The sequence below is a fragment of the Sinocyclocheilus grahami genome, unplaced genomic scaffold (assembly GCF_001515645.1).
Source record: "Sinocyclocheilus grahami isolate Dianchi unplaced genomic scaffold, SAMN03320097.WGS_v1.1 scaffold3500.1, whole genome shotgun sequence".
NCBI lineage: Eukaryota > Metazoa > Chordata > Actinopteri > Cypriniformes > Cyprinidae > Sinocyclocheilus > Sinocyclocheilus grahami.
The window spans coordinates 5,551-6,603 of NW_015508619.1; the positions used below are offsets into that span (position 1 = coordinate 5,551).

The 1,053-nt window shown below is 40.9% G+C and overlaps 2 protein-coding genes across 2 annotated transcripts in view; both read right to left on the bottom strand.

Annotated features, from left to right (window-relative positions):
- LOC107576322 (beta-secretase 1-like) overlaps positions 1-1,047 on the bottom strand; it is a 3,442-nt gene extending 2,395 nt beyond the window's left edge. Inside the window, exon 1 of the mRNA XM_016262519.1 lies at positions 915-1,047. Coding sequence (XP_016118005.1) covers positions 915-999 — 85 coding nt within the window. The 5' untranslated portion in view covers positions 1,000-1,047. The remainder of the gene's footprint in view (positions 1-914) is intronic.
- LOC107576321 (T-box transcription factor TBX10-like) overlaps positions 999-1,053 on the bottom strand; it is a 13,434-nt gene continuing 13,379 nt past the window's right edge. Inside the window, exon 7 of the mRNA XM_016262518.1 lies at positions 999-1,012. Coding sequence (XP_016118004.1) covers positions 999-1,012 — 14 coding nt within the window. The remainder of the gene's footprint in view (positions 1,013-1,053) is intronic.

Here is a 1,053-nt window from a genome sequence, read left to right on the forward strand (position 1 = left end):
ATTGCGATACATATTGATATTGAATTATTGTCCAGCCCTAGTACATAGAACACATTATAATCAATGATACTGTCTACACTGGACGCGGCGTGACACGACGAGTCACCGGCGGTAAACAGATGACCCGTTCTACTTCTGGAGTACACCACAGCAGCATAGTACACACGGCACAAAACAACATGTTTAATACCAAACATGACCCTTTCCATAATGCGTCTGTATCCAACTTTGTGTTGTTCCCCTAACAGAGAGCGCCGTTTCTCTAAGGATTTGTAATTTTGAAAGGCACGTAACATATAATACTGTGGCTTGGCTTGATACACAGTCTAACGAACTGCAAATCTTAAACATGTTTTACTGTACTAGTTTTAATGGACTTCCTCTCTCAGCCAATGCAGATGAATGAGCAAAGTTCTTTCAGGGCGAGAACACCCTGATTGTAAAACAAAATGTGATCGGTTATAGCGAGAACATGCTACGATTGGTCAGCGACGAGCGGCTGTTATCTGATTGGCTTGAGCAGACGGTGGGTGGAGTCCACCTATTTATGGATTTGTCAGCATGTCTTGATGCTAGAAATGTTTCAAAATCCAAAAACGCACAGAAAGCCATTCACAAATGAATGCCAGGCAGAGTTGTGTTTGTGACGTAAAATAGGTATTTGTGGATATGCTTTTTAATTTGCAAATCTCATTTTATTATTTTTGAATTTCATTTATTTTTGTGAAACTCTAGCATGTATTTGTGGATCTCACTCTATTTATCTGTAAATATGTTTTTGTGAATCTCTTTACATTTATTTGTGAATCATAATCTATTTATTTGGAATAAAGGAACAAACATAATCTCATAGGCGATATTGTCCTGATGCCATTTGAGGCCACTGCAAGTTCCTCAGAGAAAGTTTCTCTCACCGTGACACGTGCTGACCGCAAAGCCGATGCGTTTGTGCTCTCGGTCGAACACCACATAGAAGCCCTCCATGATGACGGCACCCATTACCGTCCCAGTGCTCGACTGAGACACAGCGAATTTGTAACAGTCCTCCTGAGC